This window comes from Prosopis cineraria, unplaced genomic scaffold (genome assembly GCF_029017545.1).
Source record: "Prosopis cineraria cultivar Desert tree isolate PC_DT_omini unplaced genomic scaffold, ASM2901754v1 PC5, whole genome shotgun sequence".
Taxonomy (NCBI): domain Eukaryota; kingdom Viridiplantae; phylum Streptophyta; class Magnoliopsida; order Fabales; family Fabaceae; genus Prosopis; species Prosopis cineraria.
Window position 1 is genome coordinate 1,156,029 of NW_026555336.1, and position 22,394 is coordinate 1,178,422.

General features: G+C 33.5%; 2 protein-coding genes across 4 annotated transcripts; both read right to left on the reverse strand.

The window, feature by feature from the left end:
• Positions 1–435: 435 nt before the first annotated feature.
• LOC129311897 (agamous-like MADS-box protein TM6) lies at positions 436–2,334 on the reverse strand. The gene is made up of 7 exons (XM_054954382.1): positions 1,849–2,334; positions 1,703–1,772; positions 1,551–1,612; positions 1,376–1,475; positions 1,001–1,042; positions 824–868; positions 436–731 (listed from the first exon to the last, which is right to left on the reverse strand). The coding sequence occupies exons 1-7, from the start codon at positions 2,070–2,072 to the stop codon at positions 555–557; spliced, it is 720 nt and encodes a 239-aa protein (XP_054810357.1). The 5' UTR covers positions 2,073–2,334; the 3' UTR covers positions 436–554.
• A 1,978-nt stretch (positions 2,335–4,312) lies between these two features.
• Positions 4,313–10,506, reverse strand: LOC129311180 (probable ubiquitin-conjugating enzyme E2 16). 3 transcript variants are annotated; one of them, XM_054953251.1, is made up of 6 exons: positions 10,358–10,506; positions 10,161–10,264; positions 9,760–9,862; positions 8,535–8,598; positions 5,462–5,550; positions 4,313–4,685 (listed from the first exon to the last, which is right to left on the reverse strand). In XM_054953251.1, the coding sequence occupies exons 1-6, from the start codon at positions 10,388–10,390 to the stop codon at positions 4,590–4,592; spliced, it is 489 nt and encodes a 162-aa protein (XP_054809226.1). In that variant the 5' UTR covers positions 10,391–10,506; the 3' UTR covers positions 4,313–4,589. The 3 variants fall into 3 exon arrangements, with proteins under 3 accessions (XP_054809226.1, XP_054809228.1, XP_054809227.1); XM_054953253.1 differs by lacking the exon at positions 5,462–5,550; XM_054953252.1 differs by lacking the exon at positions 4,313–4,685 and having other exon boundaries at positions 5,517–8,125.
• Positions 10,507–22,394: the final 11,888 nt, after the last annotated feature.

Here is a 22,394-nt window from a genome sequence, read left to right on the forward strand (position 1 = left end):
ACGAGCCAAAAACTGGACAATAAGGTGAGGGCGATGCATGCACAAATTATTGGAGGTTTTTCTTTTGACCTGGAGGTGACAATTAATTAAAAAAGATACTATTTGTTTCGCGATCTCACACAATGTGTTAAATAACTGTCCTTTACAGAGACGCGGTCTTGTTTATTTATTTCTGAGAGGCATCCAATTGAGGGGCGGAAGGTCACTCTCTCTGTCAAATCAGGACCTTCCACATCAAAGTAGTTTGGCCAGGGACAGGGACAGCAGGAGCTCTCAGTCACACACTCATTTAAGTTCCTAACTACACTAATTAAATATACTCAATCTTTCTCCATGTTTCTGTTTTCGTGTTTGCTAAACTTTAGACGTTTTCCATTCTGCATCATTTGTGGCTGCATACTAAACGTAGCAAAGATACGAAGACTCACTAAGAAATTAATATAAGAAAGCAAACAAGCAGCAAAGCATGAATGCAGAATAGCCAGATTAGTGTTTTCGAGTAAAGGATAGGAAAGCGAAAATAAATTTACAAGTCCAACGCCAATATGATACACTTAAGCGAGGCGCAGATCCTCTGATCTCAACCCCATTCCATGATGGTGAAGATTCATGTGGGCAGGCAGCTGGTGGCCCAGTCCATGAAAGTTGGAGGCGCCAGTGGCCACTGTAACTGCTGATTCCTGATCTCCTTCCTCGTGCACCAGATATTGTGAATGGATCACACACCTTTCCTACACACATTCCATCAAACTATCATCACAACAAAGTCCATTCCAGATTGCGTTCTTCCATTACTATCTGTATGGACAACAAACGTTCTTACAAGTTCAAGCAGCAGATTCTCGTTCATCTGCTCCATGCTTCTCACCTTCATATTCAGTCCCACCAGAAAATTGTAAAAAACCGATGCTTTCTCAGAAGAATCTCGTGTGTCTTCTGTGTGTGCACGGGAGTGAATTAAAAAAACAAAAACGAAAGGAATGAAGGGTGATTTCCTGACCTTTTTCTTACTGGTAGTGGTGCGAGTTTTGATCACATGAAGCTGTGAAAACATACACGAATATACCACATTAGTGTAAACATAACCAGCAATCATCCCTGAAAGCATATACATGCATAAGAAATGCCTGAAGAAGAGAAAAATCAAATAAATCGTCCGGAATAGCCAAAGAAAAGGGAGAAACTTCAGAAAATTGGATTTCTTTAACTTATTAGGAAACCAAACGGGAGAGACGCGTGGTTCTTGAAGCGATGGTTAAGCAGCAAATTAAAGGGGGGGAAAACATCGACCCGGATTTGCTTTCAGCGTCTGCAGATTAAACTTGACGCAGGTACGGAGAAAAAGTAAAAACAGCTGTACTTCAAAAGATTTAACCTTTCGTTCGCGTATGATCGCCGAGGCAGAAACCATGTCCTCCTCAAGATTGCGTAGTTGTTGGAAGTCCAGATCATTCAAATCATCACCCATCCGCTGCCTTGAAAAATCACAACTCCATCGATCAAATTTGGAGTACAGAAAGCGCATAAAAACTATCCTTAGATCTATTTACCTTATCTGTCTTCTGAGTTTATTGTTAACCTCTTTCAGCTTCTTCATGTTTTCGAGCATCCTCTGCCAAACATACAGAACCCATAAGGATTCACCAGGAAAACACCCAACACAATCGTTAAATATTACGTAAAAGACGAGCGTCCAATAAACCTCATATTGGGCATTCCAGAGATCGATATTCCCCAAGGTCCTCTGGTACTGATCTATTATATTTTTTGTTCTGCTGACAGAAGATGTTAGAAAGCAAGAAAATAGAACAGAAAAAGGAGTGACAGAGTGAGGGAGAGAGTACGGACGTAAAGCCAGGAGTAGTGTACTCATGCATCTTATTGTTTTTGGAGAACATGACGAGGGAAACCTTGGCATCACAGAGAACACTGAGTTCATGAGCTTTCTTGAAAATGCCATTGCGCCGTTTGGAGTAGGTGACCTGCCTGTTCGTGGCATTCTCGATCAACTTGATCTCAATCTTTCCGCGACCCATGTTTATCTGCTCTGTCTTCCTTCTTCCCAAACACATAAATCTGAGGGGTATCAGTACATGTTCGGATATATAAAAGAGGTGTGAACTTTGCAGGCCAAAAAAAAAAAAACAAAAGAAAAGAAAACACTTGAAGCAGGGGAATGGGAGAACAGTGAACAGTGAATAGGCTTTCCAAACCAGGAAAGCTAAAGGGAAATCGAAAAAGTTAGGTTGGAGTGTAACTGCGAATAATGCAAAATTGGTGAAAGAGTCTATAAAGCAAGTGATGAAATAACATCAATCATTTCCTTAAGATATTCTTCTCCATGTGAAAGAGTCTATAAAGCAAGTGATGAAATAACATCAATCATTTCCTCGAGATATTCTTCTTCATGTGTAGCGTAAACAATCTCCGTCCTGATTTGATTGATGGCCGCTAAACTTGTTTATCGCCATTCATTCTCATAAGAAAGCCCATTACGGTAATCCCCTGGTGGATTAGATCATTAGACAAACCCCAAAACATCATCGCGTCTGAAGCTTTACGATCCAAGAATTGATTTCATCAGTAAAGATAGAAAAGAAAGGACAAACCATTTGAAGCGATGTCTTTTTCTGTCTAAACAATAAAGTGGCTGACCGTACAAAGGAAGGTGGGCCTTTCCTATTTTTCGGAATTGTGCATTTTAATGTTCTAAAAAGGGATTGAACACTATTTCCACTTCGGAAAAGCATCCCAGTTCTCTAACCTCCCTCTCTTGCCCTGCGCCATAAGCCCATAATCAAAGTAAAAGAATTTTTGTTAGTACATCAATGAATAAGAGATTTAAACAATGATTAAGAGATTTAAATTTTGTAATGTCCACATATGATTCAGATATATTTGTCTTTGAAATTACAATCACACGGATAGACGAGTAATTGGTTCCCCAGGTAGTAACAGTGTCATGGGCTGGCAATAGGGAGGACTAGTACTTAGAAGTATAATCCCACGAGGTGAAGGAAAAAGTTCGAAGACATTAATGTTGTTTTGTTTTGTTTGTTGAATGTCGGGCGAGACTAAGGGCTGGCCTGACAGATCGTCCATTTAAATTTTTTTTATAAAAATTTAAACTTAAAAAAAAATCATTTTTTAAAAAAATTAAGTTGTGAAGCCCAGTTTTAATAAGCTTTAAAAAACGGCTTCCGACTCAAGCCATCATTTTAGACCCTTTTTCATTTTAACTTGAAAAAATAAAATATTTTTATTTTTAAAATTGAATTTATACTTTAAAATTTAATTTCACATTATTATTTTTAATTTTTTAATATTATAATTTGTATTTTAAAAATATGAAATGTTATAATTAAAATTTTTAATTTTTAAAATATTTAAAAAATAAAAAATAATAATAAAAGGTTTTAGGTGAATCCTAAAGATCAAACTTTTAAAATCAAATAATTTTTAAAAAATCAGGCTTAAAAGATCCCTGTCATTTCCCACCTCTAGTTGCAGGGGAAGAGGAATGAGTCCCATCCCACCTTTCTCTACTAACAGACGAAGGCAAGTGGGTCTTCCGACTAGTTAAAAAGCTGTGGTGAATTTCACTTTCTTTTCAGCCTCATTCAGCCTTTTCACCTTCCTTTTATCTCATGGCAACTACTAAAGACGCATTGTGATTGTGGATTTTCTTTTTCCCTCTTGCCGTCTTCTGAGGTCATGAAGAACGATGACTCAGAGATCTTAAATAATGAACAAGTTTCCCTACTTTCATCGGCCGAAAGAATTATGTTTCCCTATCTTCTGTGCCTAGGCTTAGGCCTTGCTGGATTTGACGCAATCCTCAGGGGGTACTTTCACTACCAAGAACGAAGGGCAAAATACTGGTCCGTGGTTTTTCAAAATCATGACCGTCCATTTTCAAGAATTGTTTTTTGGCCAATAGTTTTCCAGAAGTTGGGATGGTCTAGTTTCAAAGATCGGATGGTCTGGACTATGATCATTTCGTTTTTCCCTTTTGGCATCAACATGATTCAGTTATAAATACGCATTTTTATTTTTAGCTTATCAAATCGCTTCATTCTCTGGTGACCTTTATGACGCTAATGTCAGAAATAAGTCGGACATTCTTGAAAAATGGTCGTCATTCCCTTGTGAAATTGGCGGTAAATCAGTACATGACAAAATCCAACATGACTAAAAAATCTTCAGCTTAAAAAAAAAACAAAGAAAAAAACTACACAGTTCTTCCACATATGTCGGATAAAGTTAGCAATTAGTGGTAGAACACCCCGGAAATCACAAGACCCAAATGCACTGACCATAATCAATCATCTATTTTGAGAGGTAGTCAGAGTATATATATCCAAATCCAACGACCTCGCATCCCATAACTACAGTTTTCCGAGTTTGTTTCCTCTTTCAGGTTGCTTGAGACACTGTTTACTTACTTTACAAGTACCAGGAAATGCCAATTTACAGAATTGTTTTTATGCATTAAAATTAGACCCCGAATTTTCAGAAAGTTATTTGTGTTCATTTTTCTTCCAAATGGATAACTCCTCTACTGTGAAGTTATCAGGTAAAACCAGTTATTATACTTTATCATCATGGAACCACCACCTTGTCTCCTTGGGAGATCGGCCATTTCTGCAGTTCTTTACATAGCGGTCATCATCTTCAGGACGTTGCTGCACGAAAGATCGAGATAGAGTCATTCTCCAGGGCAAAATGCAAACTTTTAGACAAGGGAATATTAATCACTAACTCCGGTCCTAAATGTAGAAATTTGTTAAGAAGATTACTTTGCTCCTAAATGAGACATCGATTTCCTTTGTCTCCCACATTTATTATTTTTCTCCCAAACTATCTCGATTGATTGCACACATAATGTGTGCAATCAGTCAATCAATCGGATAGTTTCAAATGTAAATGATTAAAATGAGGTAAAATTCAAGGAAACTAACATGCATTTTTTGACAAATAACTAACTTAACTAATTTCCTTGATATAGGTAAATTAGTTATTTAGCCCTTTCATTTATGACCAGAGGAAGTAGAATATAGTCAGGAGTATGGATATTTCCAATCACTATTGATTGCACACATAACGTGTGCAATCAACCAATCAATAGGATAGTTTCAAATGTAAATGATTAAAATGAGGGATATTCCAAGGAACATAACATTCATTTTTTCACAAATAGCTAACTCAACTAATTTCCTTAATATAGGTAAATTAATTATTTAGCCCTTTCATTTATGACCGGACCAAGTAGAATATAGTCACAAGTAAGGACATTTCCAATCACTTTTTAAGTTAGTGTTTTATCAAAACCTGATTGGAGCAAATGTATATAATATGCCTTGTGGAATCAGTATTCAGCAACATCTAAAGCATGCACATGTATAACTACAGTTGAAATAAATATTGGGAGATAAAATATTCGCAATCACTAAATTCACACCTTCACAGTTGAACTTGAAAGCATTGAGAGAATACTGATGCATATAGAACTAACTGTCATCGCAGGGGACCACGAATCATACAATATATCTGTGTAGGTTCATCAAGCATATTAAGTGTCAGCTCACCACTATCAACTACCAAGGAAATCCTGCTTTATTTTTGTCAGCCTATGAAGTATGAATGACTAGAATTGGCAGGAGTTCATCACGGTATGGTTATGAACTAAGCATAGAAATGAGAATGATGTCAAATTGAAGGACTTCAAACAATAATTTCCCAAAAGAGAGATGAAAACTAAACTTCACATTCATATGTCAAACTGAACAAGTCATCAGGTGGTTTAACAAAAGCTAATGCTCTCCCCCAACACTAAACCCATCAAGAAGAGAAAGGAATTTTGAAATAGATTTTACGGATATGCTAATATGCTGCCACGTTCATATATTAGACCAACCGATCAAGATCATCAACAAACTTTAAGTTGGTGGAGAAAAGAATGCATTCCAACCTTCCTTCCCCCCTCAGACTCAGCAAACTCTAAACAGAGCTATATGACAACATCTCATATTTGAACATCTACATAGAATTTATAGAAAGGTTTGACCATTTCACAGTAACAAAACACACGGTTACTTCTCATAATGAATAGGGAAAAGAATAAAATGGGCAAACAACATAATAAACTCATGTCACTAAAAACCAGCAGAAAAAGCACAAAAGAAAAACAGACTAGAAAATAATAGAGAAAAGTTCTAAAATGGAAAAAACCGCAGTGAAAACTTCTTAATGTTCCCCAGTAACACCATGGTTTTGCTATCTCCTTTGGAAAATGAATCCTTTCATTTTTAAGCAGGAAACGCATTCTCATTTTAGTTGAATCTCCAGCATCTGCATAATGTAAACAACAAACAAACAACAATAAGCCTTTATCCCACTAGGTGGGGTCGGCTACATGGATTGCAAGACGCCATTGTGCTCTATCATTTATCAAGCTTTTAGGAATATTATTAATTAAGAGATTGCATTCAATAACTTCTAAGAGTGTTCTCTTAGGCCTTCCTCTACCTCTCTTAATCGGACTCAAAGTTATATGTTCCACTCTTCTCACTGGTGCCTCCCTTGGTCTTCTTTGTACATGCCTAAACTATCTCAATCAATTTTCTATCATTTTTTCCTCAATAGGTGCCACCCTCACTTTTTCGCGTACGTGCTCATTTCGAATTTTATCTTTACGTGTATGTCCACACATCCATCGTAACATTCTCATCTGCATAATGTAATGATATAAAAAATGTAAGGCACCCAAGAAGAGAAAGCACTTTCGTTTAAACCAACCAAAATGCCATGGCCGTCTTGTTCTCACGCAATGCAGCTTCATGAGCCAGTAACATGCAGCTTTTTTCAATCACTACTTTTTCAATCACGTTTTTTATAGTTTCCATTTCATTCTCACCAACACGATTGCTATCCTTTACCTTCTTCCAATTGGGTATTTTTTCTCCCTCACCAGTGGGTCACCGTTCTGAGGTTTCTACTTCTTATTTCTCTCTCTCTCTCTCTCTCTGATTTTTTTTGTTTTTTTGGGGAATATAAGGCTATGATCAAAACCGTGCAAAAGAAAGCATAATTTGATCGTGTCAGTGAGTGAAAAATCCCAACACCCAAGTGGTGGATTGTTGAGATCTAAGGTTTCTATTTCAACTTCCCCAAAATATCTTGGTTCCCATTGCTTTGCTGTTGTACATGTCTAAGGTAAGTTAGATTATCTTTGCGAGTGAAACAGCACCCGATGCACTTGGAAGCTAACAATTTTTGACACAGCCCTTGTGGATGCTGTAACTTCCGTCTTTTAGCAGGCAGACTGCTCCAGACAGTAGAAAACAATAGATTAGAGTTTGGAATTAAATGAAACGTCACTTTCACTGTTAAACTTTGTTTGTCAAATTCTCTATTTCTAAACACTTTCATCTAGTTCTTTCCATGGCTAACAAAGAAAAGAAGGGTACCACCATTAACACTTTTATCTACTCCACTCTTGATACCACCATTAACACTTTTATCTACTCCACTTTTCTCAATTTCTCAAGAGTGGAGTAGATAAAAGTTACTCCTCTAATCCTATTTATGTATCACTTCCATTATTTTCATTGAAACCAAGGAAAACCTTAACCTCATTATAACTCTGTTTAAAAATTCAGCAAGTTTTTAACTTTACTCCTATTAAATATACCTACTTTAAAATAAAATACTCTAGTATTTAATAAACTTCCTTATATTTAATAGGACAAAATAGTAAAGATGAACAAAATAATCATTGAGGTGTCTTATAAAAAAGAACGAAACAAACATTCTCTTTCTATCCTATAAATAAAACTAGAGGAGTAAGAGTCCTTTTTCTTCTCCCTCGTGCATTAGCAAGCTTAGGAATACAAAAGACAAATTGAAACAGCAAAACCTATTCACACCGCATGAAGCTCTAACAGTCTGATGCATAAAAGGAAGAAGGAAATGGCATTTGGGTTGATGGTAATGAAGGTGCTTTATGCTGTGTGCCTTTCATGAATGACATTTTTTTGGGGTCATTCTTGAATGATGAAGATCCAATTAAAATGAGAGCCCTTTTCCCACTTTAAATGAGAGGATCCGTTTCCATCTCCTTGTCCTATATAAGTAAGAGGTTAACCACATCAAAAAAAGACATGTTCAATAGAGCAAGTGAATTTACTTTTCCAGACATCAGTGGAGCTTAAAACAACTATTCAATGGCACACTCTTTCCTTCGCATCTTAGTAAGAGTAAGCAATAATAATCATGTATCATCACAACAAAGAAATCACCAACTTAATTAACAAGATCCAAAGAAATAGTGAATAAAAGCATGAATAACAGGAAACTAAATGTACCCATCATAAATGAAACTAGACGTACCAAAAACATCCAATGAAAGGCTGTGCTATAACAAAAACAAACAATAGGTTGTGCCCAAAAAAATATTGTATCAAAAGTTTACCACAAAACAAAGTAATAAGGTCTAGAAAAACTAGCATTCAACCCCCCTCCAAAACACATACCTAGACAAATATGCCCATTGCTGTAGATATGGGGATGCAATGGAGCTGGATGCAAAAAAATGACCTGTTAAACGCACATAATAAAAGTCAGAATAGAACAGCATTAAGAAACCGGATCTCTCAATTTTGAGATAAATTGACGGAATAAATTTCTCTAGAACTCCACCATAAAACCTAACAAATCGTCCACCATGGTGAATGTCACATCATGTCAGAATATGAGGACATCTGTAAACTATACTCACTGATTCATTCACCTTCACATTTGCTTCTTCACAGAAGATTCAGTGACTGTGACCCTCCAAACTACAAGTTTTCCCATGATAGTTGGCAAGTGAATCGCACCAAATGTGAACAGAGATACTCCATATGCAAGATACGTAAAGGAACAGCAACTTATTTTGAAAAATTAACTTTTTGCCTCAGCATCCATATGAATCTAGTGAAAAGGATAAATAAATCAGTAATTCGTTCCTCCTTTCACCAATACTTGTGGACATTTTGTACACCTCCCTTCTGATTTCTTTGGCTTTATCAAAGTCCACAAAAGAACCTTTCCTCTCTTAAAGTATTGTCTTGCTCATTTTTGCAGCTGAAAAAGAAAGTAAAAAGGGAGCTGGTTGCAAGATAGAAATCAACTCATTACGCATTAATACATATTCCATCTCGTTATTCAATAGGTGGATGAAATCTCCGATTTATCTCCCATATGTGCTGTCATGGCCCAAAAGATAGAATTGTCCAATCCAATGGAGAAGGAAGAGGCAGTGGACTCGAAATATTCATGATCTGCATGCTTTCCAAATTGTCATAAATTCTCTCTTTTCTGTTATTTTCATGCTGCGTTGGTGTTAACTGAACTTTTAAAGAATTTAATAGTTAGTTTCTTGGCCACATAAAATCCTCTCCCTTCTGTTATTTTATCTTTTCTTACATTTAGAGATCAACTGAGTAACTGTGCGGAGAAAGAAGCAAAAGTGAAGATGCATAAGACGGTGCTATTGACATGGCACAACATTTACCATGGATGGAAGTTTTATGGCTTGATCAGCAAATATTTAGAGGTGTCGTTGACATGGCACAACATTTACTATGGATGGAAGTTTTCTAGCTTAATCAACAAATTTTTAGAGAAATTGATTGGATCAATTTACCCAAAATTTGAAAAGACCCAATTCCCAGCAATAGTGAATGCCAGACATCATTACAGAGTAGGATTCACAACCTGTGGAGCTTCCATGGGATAATGCTCGGGAAAGTCAACTTGAAGCTGATAGGTTTCATTGGCATAAAGTGTCCCAGGAGCACCAGTCACTTCAACAACCCACCTTTGAGAAATATCAATAAAAGCAATTTAACAGAACATGGGGAGACAGGTGAGCACTCAATCGATAAACCAAATTAAAAACAAGGGCAAGGGGGGCGGACGAATCGTCAAAAGCGAGATTAAGCCAGAACCAAATAAAAAAAGCCCGCTAAATCAATTAGACTAGGAAGCCCCGTGCGCGCGACTACCAGAAAACTCAAGCAACAGCCAAAAATTTAAAAAAAAATTATTTCTTATGTATTAACAAAGAAACAAATCCGGAGATGAATATGAAGAAAATGAAAGAAAAAAGAGAATACCTCTGGAGATTGTCAGTGACTCTGTGTTTGAAACCAGTGGGAGGATTAACCTGCCACTCGACGAGTTCCTTCTGAAGCCTATTGCAGGCAATCTTACTGAGAGCCTTAAGATGAGAGTCAAAATAGAACAAGGTAAACAAAACAATCGATACAAAATGGAAAACAGGGCAAAGAAAATGGAACAAACTAGGGCTAACCTTGCGAGCTACAGCAGAAGAAGAACTGGTCATTATTTTTTGCGCGTTATGATGGTAAATTGGAGAACTCGGGGAAGAGAGGTTGTGAAATGTAATTGCGAGACGAAGATGGTTATAGACTATAGTTTTACGAAAGGAACAAATAGATACCGGCCACCACGGTTTCTCAGTTCCATCTTACGCGCCCATTTATACTTTTAATTATTCGGTTTTTTCCCAGTATTACTCGATTTGTTCAAAATTAAAATTTATGTATCCTTTGCATGTAACAATTTTGAAAATGAAAAAGTTGCATGCTTTAAAATTAAGAAATTCGTCTAATTCGTTTTATAATTAATAATTATATTTTAATAAAGATTTTTCTGCCTTTTTTTTTAATGGATTTGTAGCCTTGTCATTTTGACAGGGACGGTAAAATTTCTTCAAAGGAGTTCCGACAAACAAAAATTTTCCATGAAAGGAAAAATATTAACATAAATTCAAAAGGCATCTCTGATTTCATACCAATAATTACTTTATCTTTTCTTTTTGAACCAGACAGGAAGCCAATTAGAGTAGTTGAAATGGTGCTCTACAATGCCCCACCTATTATCATCCACTATCTTAGAACAGCAAGGGGTGGATGATCATAGTAGCACATTCAACAACTTTTCTATTGGCAAAATTAGAGTAGCAAATAACAGTTTACGGGTAACAAAAGCAATCTAGCTCCCTCGTACAGCGTATATATAATACTAGAGAAAAGATGAAAGACAGGCTCCTACACAATCTGTGAACCCGATCTTCGTCTGCCATCCCTTCTCTTGATATATTTGGACAACATGAAGGCTTGAATCTCGTTCCTAGCAGATGGCATTGCCACTGTTCTGCCTTTGTAACTGAAACCAAAGGCCAAGTTACCATGCCAACCCACTTGCCGCTTGCCCTTCTGATCTCTCAGAGCCGTCTATATCAAGTTGCATATGCCCAAGAGTAAGTGGCTTCCATCTTTTTTTTTTTTTTTTGGTAGCCCAATTAAAGTTGCTCCTTTTGTTCTAGCAAGACTTTTCCTGTAGTCACTGAACAGTTTTTTTTTTTTTTTTAACCAGCAATAGTCATGAATAGGTTAATATATTAGCCAACAGGTACTTGAAATGGGATAGAAATTAAATGAATATATTTTAAATTTTATATATTAAAATTATATAATTTATGGGAATCATTATCTAATATTTTATCATCATATTAACTTGCATCAACTTTGTCATAATAGAGATTGGTTTTCAACACCCATATCTAGCTGTTATGTTAACTTTTGTTGGGTTGTTCACCCTAAGTGGATCAAAGGCCAATAAATAAATAAATATATATATATATATATATAGCCCAACTAGAGTGGGGCTTTATAATAATATTGCAGAGATTTGAGTATTTATGTGTAATAATATTGGGGCTAGAATTGTAATATTCCCATAAGCCATTTTAAATGTTGGTGGGAATGGTTTTTCCTGCATGTTCTCCATACTAATCGTGGTGTGGGTGCTTTACATGGGAGACAAATGATCAGAAAATTTTTTTTTTTTTTTAGTGTGCATACATAAGGATCTCTGGCTCTTTCTTTGTTTTTCATTTCCTATGTATTTGATGAGTCAAAGAATCAAGTTTGATCTTGTGACTCCGTTCCCAAATTTCATACAACATTCATCCAGTACATCATCTAAGATAAGTTTCCTCCTCCAAAATTTAAGATTGATATCAAAGCTTAATTATTCCTATGCTGTGTTTTTTGTGTATAATGATGAGACTTTGATTCACTTACTCTATATATATATATATATATATGCAAATCTACCTGCTCCATTTTTTTTTTCCACTTATTAGTTTTCATACACGTGCCTCTATCTATTTTTTTATCATTGTTCCAATGAAATAAACATGTTTATATGTTTCTTGGTTGATACAAATGTTTTATATATGGCTACACACTTTCTTATGTGTTCTACATGCAATATAAGGTGTTGAAAGTTACAATCGTAAACAAACCAAAAAATGAGTATTTGAAAATGATTTTTTTTTTGGTAAGTGGATTGCATAAATGTTTAGAGCTTAAAAAAAAGAAAAAAAAACAAGAATGCATGAAATGAAAATCAGATGGAGGAGATACAACCTTTGAAAGTTTTCAGGTTTGATAGACCCGACTTGCCGGTGTTACTAGGTCAATCTAACTCAACTGGAGGTCAATGACAAATGAAACACAATGTTTCAGTCATCCAAAGCAAAAAAAAAAAATGTTTGCTTAAAAAAATTTTAGATTGACAAGCCTAAAAGCCTTCAAACATTAAAAAAAAAAAGAATTTTTTGTAATGGGCTTGCCAGCCCAATCCAAAAAAAAATGAAGAGTAGGTCCACAAGTCAAGTAAAGAATACCCAAACAAGTTTGAATTATAATTAATAATAAATAATTTGAATTAAAAAATTTATATTAATAGTAAAGACACGTGGCATGTGGGACCCACAAGCACATGATGGACCCTACCTTGAAGTTGTTGGTGCATGTCATCACGCAAAGTGTGATGAGCACGTTTCACTTCAAGAATGGAATTTTCTTTTTTTTTATTTTTTTAGAATTGTTTATCCAAAATGTTTTTAGTAAAACGTGAAGGAGATTGAGACTTCCAATAAGGTTTGTCTTCAAAAAGTCCTAAATTCAAGATCTTCATATTTGATATTCTATTCGCCTATATTTGAGACAAAATTAAAGTTCATTTTTGAGTTACTCAATGCATTTTATAAGTATAATCATTTTTAAAAATTCTTAAAAATTTTATATCTTTCTCTTTTTAGGAAAACATAAAGCAAGAGGCTTCTAACAGTACTAATAACTCAAAAAATTATTTAGTTGGCATTGAATATCTGGATGAGCTAGATTATGAACCTCTTATTGAGGATTCTGACCCGAAACCCTTCGAAGAGGAAGAAGAGGACTATGAACCCTAGATTGAGGATTCTGATCCTGAAGAATCTCTTAATGTTGATCTCGAAGATGTGCCAGAAGAATATAAAGAGATGCATATGATGATGAGACTAAAATATCAATCAGAAAGTGATGAGAATCTTCGAGACAAAGATGAAGATGTGAACAACCTTTCACTCTTTTAATGATTGAAGATATAACTAAGAGAGATATTAAAGGAATTAAAAGGCCAAATCACATTTCCCTAATAGTAAGAGCATATTCAAGCTTCATAACAAGAGAAGAAGAAGCCTTGGTTGTGGGAAAAATTTTTAAACTTCGAAAAGAACTTATGCAACATAACAAGCAAAACAAGTCGTATGTGATAAATCCTCTATAGAATAAACCCACTAAAGGGATGAGAGTGCAAGAAAATATAAAGGCATAATTAAGAGTTGTCTTTTTAGGTATGTACATTAAAAAAATGTAAAATAACTTCCTATTTTTTTCTTTAGAATTTGTGCTTTGTCATATATATTGTTTTAAAACCTTGATGATTTATGAAGCATGTTATTTTTTTTATTATGATAGATTTTTGTATATGCTTCGTTTGAATGGGAGTTCTTAAATGATGAGTCGTTTAAGATCAAATATAATGATTATAAAAATATTTATAAAATTCTTTATAGATGGTAGTGATTTTGTTAGAATCAATGTGATGAAAAAATACAAACGTAGCCTCCTGATCATTAACCTAATAGTGTTATTATCACTCTAATAAAGAGTAATACAAATATAAGACATTGTATATTTCTCATAAGTATTTTGTTCCTGGTCTAGTATAGAAAAATTATTAATGTCGAATAGTTTTGTATCAGGACTAAGAATGGCAAAAAAAAATTATCACTGAATTGAATAAAGGCAACAAGTTAAATGAAGTCAATTAGGATATATGGCACTGTAAGGTGTCATATATTTTCAAAGAGCGAGATGCCGTTGACTTATGAACTATGGTTATAGTTGAGCTAAAGGTAAGAAACTAACTTAAATATGAGAGACAAGAATCATATGTGGCTTGGAAATGAAAGAGTAATATTGCATGAATAACACTTCTAGATGCTTTAGCAAACGATCTAATGTGTGAATTTGAAAAGCACTCCATAGCTCAAGCCATATGGACCACCTTAAAAGAGAATTTGGGGGGCACATCAATCACCAAATTGAAAAGGCTGACAATCAAGTTTGATACTTACAAGCTGAAGTTGGATAATCCTATGCAAAATGCCTTAAGGTGATAGCCAACATGATTCATGAACTTAAGGAAGTCGAGCAAAATGTGTTTAATGAACAATAAATATAGGTTGTAATCAAGTCGCTCCTAACTAGCTGGAGGAGCATATGAAGGTTAACTTAACCCATAATGAAAGCATCATTAACTTTAATGATGTGGCTAAGTATTTGGAGCTAGAGGATGCATGTCTGGAGGCTTACAAGTTATTTGGACAAGCTTACCTTGTCGAAAAGGTGGTCCTTCAGATGCTAAGCCTAAGAGAGGCAAGAAGCAATAAAAGAAGGGTAACAAGACTGGCTTGAAGGTAAAGAATGAAAAACAAACTTTCAAGAAAAAGGGAAAGAAGGGTGGAAAAAAGAGAATGACCTAAAGAAGGTCAAATGCTTTGCCAGTCAGAAAATAAGCTATTTTGCCAAGAATGTCTTAAGAAAAAGTGACATAATCAGGTGCTGTAGATTATGTAAATTCACATTTTTTTTATGTTTCCAGTAATATTTTTCTAATGGAAACTATTTCATCTTCTTGGATTATAGACTTGGGCTCCACAGAACCATGTAACCAAGGATCGTAGATCCTTTAAGAGTATTGTTGATTGCTAAATCAAAGCAAGTGCTTTAAATTGGAAATAATGTGAGGATCAGGTGAAAGGCATTGAAACTTGAAAGTTGATCTTGCGAGGTGGCAAAACCTTAGTTCTCCACGATGTTTTACATGCATTAAACATTCAACGAAACTTATTTCTATTGGTTGCCTTTTAGAATTTAGGTTTTTTGTTAATTTTCATGACAAGGTTGTTTACATTACATACAATTCAATTTTTATGGTGTGTTTTTTCTTTTCAAAAATTTTTTATTATGGATATATTGATAAAGTTTATTTTTATAATTGTTTTTCCACATCTTCCAAAAACATTGATATGAATATCTGGCATGCTGTACTAGGGCATATTAATTAAAATAGAATAATTAATCTAGCTAAAGAATGAATGCTAGGTCCAATTATAAACATAAAAATGTCCTTATGTAAATATCATCTAACTGGTAAAGCAATAAGATTTTTCTAGTAAAGGGTTAGGGCTAGAAATCCATTACAATTAATCCATTCTGATATATGTGGTCCTATGAATGTAAGGAAAAAACAACGGAGCTTGGTATGTTGTTACCTTTATTGATATTTTTTATGTTTTAGTCATGTCTATTTGATATTACAAAGTCTAAAGCTCTTAAGTACTTTAGAAAATACATTAATGGTGTTGAAAAGTAAATAAACAATAAAATTAAAGAGTTACGAACTGATCAAGGACATAAATACTTGTTTGATTAATTTAAAGAACTCTATAAGAAAAATGAATAATTAAACAACTAATTATTCATGGCATTCCATAACAAAATAGAGTTGGTAAAGAAAAAATAGAACTCTTTTTGACACGGTTATGTCAATGATGGCACAAGCAAATTTTTCAATCTCGTATTGGGGTGTTTGCTAACTGCAACTGCAGCCTTCATACTAAATCATGTGCCCTCAAATCAATTACTTCCACACCTTATGAGTTATGGCTAAAATGTAAACCTGATTTAACTACCCTAAGATCATGGGGTCAACTACACATATACATGATAATTCCTACAAATATGAAAAATTAGGTCCAAGAAGGAAAAAATGTATCTTTATTAGATACTCTAACTAAGCAATCAAGGATTTTATTTTCATTGGTGAAAATGAAGATAGAAGTATAACTTAAATTAAATCTAGGAATACTACATTTTTAAAAAATGAGTTTTCTAGCAAGGGAGAAGTTAATCGAACTATATCTCTTTATGAGACACGGGAGCAACATAATGTAGAACGAATAGATAGGCCTGAATCATTACAAAATGCTGATCTAAATGAGAGCTCTAAAAGGTCTGCCAAAAGATCTAAAAAGAATCAAAATTCACAAGAGACCTCATTTTGGAGAAGTAATAGAGAAATTGTGCTTAAGCAACGCTTCCAAATTGAGGTTGAAGCATTGGTGGTAACTCCTCAAGATGATGATAAGCCACATTCTGTAAATGAAGCTTTATTAGGACTTACTAAGGATAAATGAAAGAAAGCAATGGAAGAAGAAATGAATTCCATAAAGACCAACCAATATGGAAATAGTTAGTTAATTTACCATATGGCTAAAGATTATTGGAAACAAGTGGTTCTTAAAATAAAAGAAAGGTAGATAAATCAATTAAAAAAATATAAAGCTTGCTTAGTAGCAAAAAGGCACACACAACAAGAGGGAATAGCTTATAAGGTTACTTCCTCCCCCCGCTTGCGCTTCAATTCTATTGATTGATTCTTGCAATAGTAAATAGTCTGGACTTAAAGTTGTGCTATATGGATGTAAAAACTGCTTTTCTAAATGGTGATCTAGATGAAAAAAATCTATATGCAACAACTATTAGATTTCATTGAAAAATAAAAGAAGATAAAGTCTGTAATTAATAGATCAATTTATGGACTAAGACAATCATCCAGATAATGGTATTTGAGGTTTCACAGAGCAATAACCTCATATATCCAAATGATTGAAGAAGACCTTGTGTTTATATCAAGAGATTCAACAGGAACTTTGTAATATCATCTCTTTGTGTTGATGATATTCTATTAGGCTGGCAAAAGTTTGGATTCAATAATCACTATTAAAGAGTGGCTTTAATTGAATTTTGAAATGAAGGACATGGATGAAGGAAAATACATTCTTGGAGTTAAATTCAAAGAAATTCTCTAAGAAGATCCTTTCTCTTTCACAAGAGAATATATAAGGAAAATTTTTGAGTGTTTTAATATAAAGAATGTAAACCATAGATACCCTTGTAGCTTCAAGTGGTGATGCTTAGTCCTAATATGGATCCTAAAATTGAGACAACTAAAGAAAGGTAGAAAGAGTTCTATATGCTAGTATAGTTAGAAGCCTAATGTACGCAATAATGTGTATAAGACCAAACATCTACTATGCGGCAGGACTTGAGTTGTAACATCCCAATTTAATTTTAATAGTCTTTTTGAACTAATAGAAATTTTGGAGAAATATTTTAAGGTAAGTAAATTAGTTAGAAAATAATTTTCAAATTTAATTTAGGATATAATTTTTAATTAATATTTTTAGAAAATAATATATATAATATAAATAAAAAATTATTAAAAAGAGAGAGATTGACAGATGAATATATAAATAGAAACAGGAAAAAAAATGAAAAGAAAAGGGAGCCACAGAGGAGGATATATATATATATATATATATCTTATTATGATCTAGGAGGTAAAGGAGTGGGACCCAGATGAATATTTAAACCTCACAAGGTCACACGAAAAACACAATCTGACCACCACCTCCTCGTCCTTCTTTTTCTTTCGTTCCATTTCTTCTACATTGCTTAAAGATGCAACGCGCGTGAGGAAGAGCCCAGGCGTGGAGAGAGCTTCATGTAGGTTATTTTGGGTGAGTTTACAAGTATTTAAGATTATATAAGTATTTTAAACATTTTTTAGCCATCTTTTTCTCTTTAGTTTTTGATTTTGAGATTATAAAAAATCTAAGGTTTAAAAGAAAGATGAATTTATGATGATGATAAATGTGATTGTTGAGGTTGTTAGTAATATAATAAATATTTTAGAATATTAGTTTGTTAATGAGATTTGAATTTGAGACTTATGAGTTAACCCCTAAACTTATATGGGTCATTTTTTTGGTTAAATTTGACTATATAAATTGAATTGTTGATGTTTCTATAATTTATGTAGGATGAAAAATAAACTATTATGGTTACAAAATGATGATTCTAGACTTAAGACTAAGTTTGTAATTTTTGGGTATATTTAGGTGTGAATTTATGGAATAAACATGAAAATCTTGATCTTAGAAAATGATTGGAGGATGATTTTAACCAAAAATTCAATGAAATTATTAAAAGAAGGCTATTAAGCTAAGGGAATAGGTTCAAATGATGAAATTATATTTCAAAATGCAAGAGGCTAAGATTAAGGTTTTAAGAAAAAATGAAAGAAATAAAATAAATACTTAAGTGTTAAAATATGAGTGCAATTCTATTAATAATCTTATTAATACATTGGGATCTGATACTTATAGATTAATTTTTCTTTGCCACCATTCAAGCCTTAGAAAGCTTAGAAGTATTAATTTGAGGGTTAACATTTAACCTTTTAAGGTTGAAGTAAACTAGGAAAAAAATCTATTTTATGCATTTGTGAGTGAATTAATTATTTATATTTGTAAAATAAATGAATATATATCTATCTTATATATAGCACCCCTTAAAATTATTGTTTGTATATATATATGGTCTTATTGAGATCCTACAATTTGTGATAAAATTAATTGTGGCATATGTAAAGAATTTAAATGTGATGACCATATGTGAAGAAAAAAAAAATGATATGAAAGCCTACTTGTAATGTGAATATTAATATTAATTTATGCTTTCATGGGATAATTGTACATGCTTTGAGTAATGAGATTAGAGGTTGATAATGATGTGCAAACTCTTGATTATAAATTGTGGATTATACAAGGTGATAAATTAATTATATGAGCATGTTGAGTTTTTGTATGATGCTTATGTGATTATATAATAATACAAAAATTGATTGTATAAGGCACCATTGAGATATCTGACAATTCTTGATGCGTGTTGAGCTAAAAATTGATGAACATATGGGATAATTATGAATTACATATATGAGTTACTGAAATGTATTTTCTCATGAGCATGATCATATGGCCATAGTTCTCCTTAGTGAAGGAGCTAGTACTTGGAGTTTTGGGTAGAGTTAATTTTGGGTATAATACCTTATAGTATGTAATTTACAGAAACTCGTGTTCATGAGTGAATAATGTAACCTTGGCCTGGGAACCCCTCACAATATGATTAAAGCCTTAGTAGTTTCACCATATAGACGATCCCTTTAGTGTTGGCCCACAAATTTTATGTAAGAAGAAATAAGAGGGGAATATAAGGAAAGATTGATCATGCATTTCATTATTGTTATACCATTTGAGTGTCTGATGGCTTTGTTTGAGACTATGATTGTAATTGTGGATATGAGAACACGTGGTAAAGAATGTGAAAAAATGTTACATCCAAGCATTTGTGCCAATTTTGCACGAACATTTAGTACTTATGGGCAATCACACTAATTTTGTACTTAACTTTATTTTTGAGATTATTCACATGAGTTAGATGTTAATGTGATTTAACATGATCTTGATTTGATTGTTTGCATGGTTATCTTGATGAATTTATTAACCACTTGCATTCATTATTAATTATCATAGATTTATATGACTTAGATGTACCTTGATTATTAAATGATTGTACTCACTCCTTTCTTTTAACATACTACAAGAACTAGCTCATTTAGGAAGAACAAAGGAAAGAAGCATCAGGCCAAATAATAACAATCACTTCTATAGTATTTAGTTTATGATATTGCTAATTAAGATAATATATTTTTGATCCACTTGCATTATGGGTTTTGTATTGGGTGAAAGTGTATTTTGGACACTTGGAATGTGGTTTTGTACTTATGTTAATATTAGTAGGCTAAAATACTTGTACAAGTAGAAATAGTTATTATATATATAATTTAAGAACTTAAATATTATTATGATCTCCTTTGTATTTTTACATCCAAGGGTGAGTAGTTGATATTGACTATATATGAATGCAAAGTGAAATTCATGCATATAATAAGCTATTGATGATTAGATAATATATAGAGTATGATGATTAAGTGAAAATTATTTTAATAAATGTGATTGAGACTTTGACCCCCACTACTAGTTATGGAAGGGTTTTGAGTGGCCAAGTACTAAATTGGTGAATACATATATTATATGGAGTAGCAAACAAAGAGAAAATAAGGGGAAAGTTTTTCTCCTATCTTAAAACGTGTTTCTTAATACTTAATCAATCTTATGCTTCCACACAGGTTTAATTGAATGATATAATCTCTTAAAATATTTTAAAGACTTGGGATCCTTTGTTTTAAATAATTTAAAAAAATACATGTTAAGAATTTGTTTAGGTTAATCTCTATAGGATAGCCCTTTTATGTTAGTCCTTAATTAACTATAGTTAGTGTGAGGATTTAAATCCTAATTTATAGCACCCTTTATATGAGTCGCTACCAGTCCAACATCAATGAAGCATATTGGAAGGTCATGAAGAGGATCTTAAGATGCTTGAAAGGTACTATTGACTATGCATTATGTTACGAAGGGACTAATCTATGGTTAATAAGATACTCCAATGCAAACTTAGGTGGAGATGAAGAAGAATGAAGATCGACTTTAGGCTATATTTTCTTGTTGAACAATGAGGCCATTTGTTGGAGCAGCAAGAAGCAGACATGCATTGGCCTATGCATTATGAAAGCTGAGTTTATAGCATATATTGTAGCAATACAAGAGGCTATATGGCTGAAGAGACTTAGAACAACTTGGATTTGAAAATAAAAGTACAAATTTGGTGTTAATTCACACTACAGCCACAGCCTACACCAAAGATCTTAAGTACCACAGCAAAACCAAATATATAGACATCAAGTATAATTTTGTAAGGGATTATATAGCGCAAAACAGTGTTACTATACAACATATTTCCACAAAATGTATCATAGCAAATCTCCTAACCAAACCAATAGCTAAGGAGATATTTAAGAAACATGTAAAGGCTCTTAGGAAGTCTAAATTATGAAAAGTCAAACTTAATGTAATATTTTGTTATATTAATGAGAATTATTCTTTTTTTTCATTACTTCCATATGTGTGTGAGAGAGAATATACAATGTCTAGTATGTCGTATAAATTGATAATGTAACATCCTATTAATTTAAACCCTATCAACTAAGTCAAATTGGGTAATTAAGTTCATTAATGTAGTGTGTGGTTAGAGAAATCTAAAAAGTGTGTTTGATTGTGATTTTAGCATTAAATACAAGTTCGAAGTGTGATCGAGCCATCCAAGCATCAAAAGGTGAGAAAGAACTGAAGAAGGATCTTTTATGCCATATGTCGTGGCATAAGAGACATAAGTTGTGGCGCATAGAGGCAACCAGTATGAGATAAGCCTATATATGTCATGAACTACAGTATGGGCTACATGTGTCGTGACATATGGCCAAAATTCTGCTTGAACCTGCCCGTGTCTATGCAAAAATTAAAGGAGAAAAAAAGATGAAAACGAGAAGCATGATATTGCTCTGCTAAGGCACGAACTTAAGGATTATTAGAGACATTTTGGAGCTTCCTAACACATAAGATAGGTGCATTATGCCTTCCTCTTTCCTTTTCTTTCATTTTTATGAGGAATTAAGTTGAGGTTTGAGTTGAAATAATAATTTTATGTCTATATAAGCTATGGGTCTGAACATATTGGCAAAAACATGAATAATGAGAGTGATTTAGAATATTTAAACCCCACATTTTGGTTTTGTGAGTTAGTGATTGATGACCATTAATATCCAAAAATGGCAATAAATAAGGTTGTTGGGAGTATTAATAGCCATTAATGATGGTTTAATAGTTCATTAGTGACAATGTGAGTTGTTGAGACTTAGTAAACTTATTGGGTATGATTGGGAATGAGTTTATGATGTTGATAAAGGAGAAATTAATGAACACCTTGCAATTGGTTGTAGATTGTCTAATTTTAGCATCATTCAAGCTAATTTGAAAGCTTTAAAAGTGGCTGTTTTAAGGGATAAACTTTTGACCTCTTAAAAGTTTGAGATAATCGGGGAAAAATCTAATTTGTGAAGTT

What these genes read in the sequence shown, in the direction of transcription:
- LOC129311897 (XM_054954382.1), bottom strand. Translation starts at nt 2,072, where the DNA reads ATGTGTTTGGGAAGAAGGAAGACAGAGCAGATAAACATGGGTCGCGGA. An exon ending in TACACTACTCCTGGCTTTAC is followed by an intron (nt 1,773 to 1,848) that starts GTCCGTACTCTC and finishes TTCTGTCAGCAG; the next exon opens with AACAAAAAATATAATAGATC. An exon ending in AGAATCTGCTGCTTGAACTT is followed by an intron (nt 732 to 823) that starts GTAAGAACGTTT and finishes GAATGTGTGTAG; the next exon opens with GAAAGGTGTGTGATCCATTC.
- LOC129311180 (XM_054953251.1), bottom strand. Translation starts at nt 10,390, where the DNA reads ATGACCAGTTCTTCTTCTGCTGTAGCTCGCAAG. An exon ending in CTTCTGCTGTAGCTCGCAAG is followed by an intron (nt 10,265 to 10,357) that starts GTTAGCCCTAGT and finishes TCTCATCTTAAG; the next exon opens with GCTCTCAGTAAGATTGCCTG. An exon ending in ATCCCATGGAAGCTCCACAG is followed by an intron (nt 8,599 to 9,759) that starts GTTGTGAATCCT and finishes TGCGTTTAACAG; the next exon opens with GTCATTTTTTTGCATCCAGC.